General features: G+C 61.8%; 1 protein-coding gene across 1 annotated transcript in view; it reads left to right on the top strand.

Annotated features, from left to right (window-relative positions):
- The window catches only part of LOC103768334 (sterol regulatory element-binding protein 2-like), a 17,840-nt gene extending 17,658 nt beyond the window's left edge, over positions 1-182 (top strand). Inside the window, 1 exon segment of the mRNA XM_008935476.1 lies at positions 3-182. Within this exon segment, the coding sequence (XP_008933724.1) occupies positions 3-182 (180 nt within the window).
- The last annotated feature ends 237 nt before the right edge of the window (positions 183-419 follow it).

Raw genomic sequence — 419 nt, 5'->3', positions numbered from 1 at the left:
AGCCCACCCGCCGGGCCGGTCCCCCCCTGCCCCTCTCCTTCCTCTCCTCCCCGGGGCAGCGGGCGGTGCTGCTGGCCGAGGCTGCCCGTACCCTGGAGAAGGTGGGGGACAAACGCTCCTGCAACGACTGCCAGCAGATGATTGTCAAGCTGAGCGGGGGCACGGCCCTCGCCGCCTCCTAACGCCCGCCCCAGGGCCGCCTCCTACAGAGCCAAACCCGGGTGACTCTCAGCCTGGACCTCCCTTCTGGAGCTTCAAAAAGGATTAAAAAAAAAAGAGTGCTAGGTTAGGGCTGTGCTGGTGGGATCGTGGTGGGGTGGGAGAGGGAGGGTTGTGGGTTGGTTTTTGGGTTGTGTTTTATTTTAACCTTGCCCCAGGTTTAGCTTTGTGAGCCTCTTTGCTTGTTGACGGGCTCTGCA

This window comes from Merops nubicus, unplaced genomic scaffold, assembly GCF_000691845.1.
Source record: "Merops nubicus isolate BGI_N331 unplaced genomic scaffold, ASM69184v1 scaffold37512, whole genome shotgun sequence".
NCBI lineage: Eukaryota > Metazoa > Chordata > Aves > Coraciiformes > Meropidae > Merops > Merops nubicus.
This window is presented reverse-complemented; position numbering and strand designations above follow the sequence as displayed.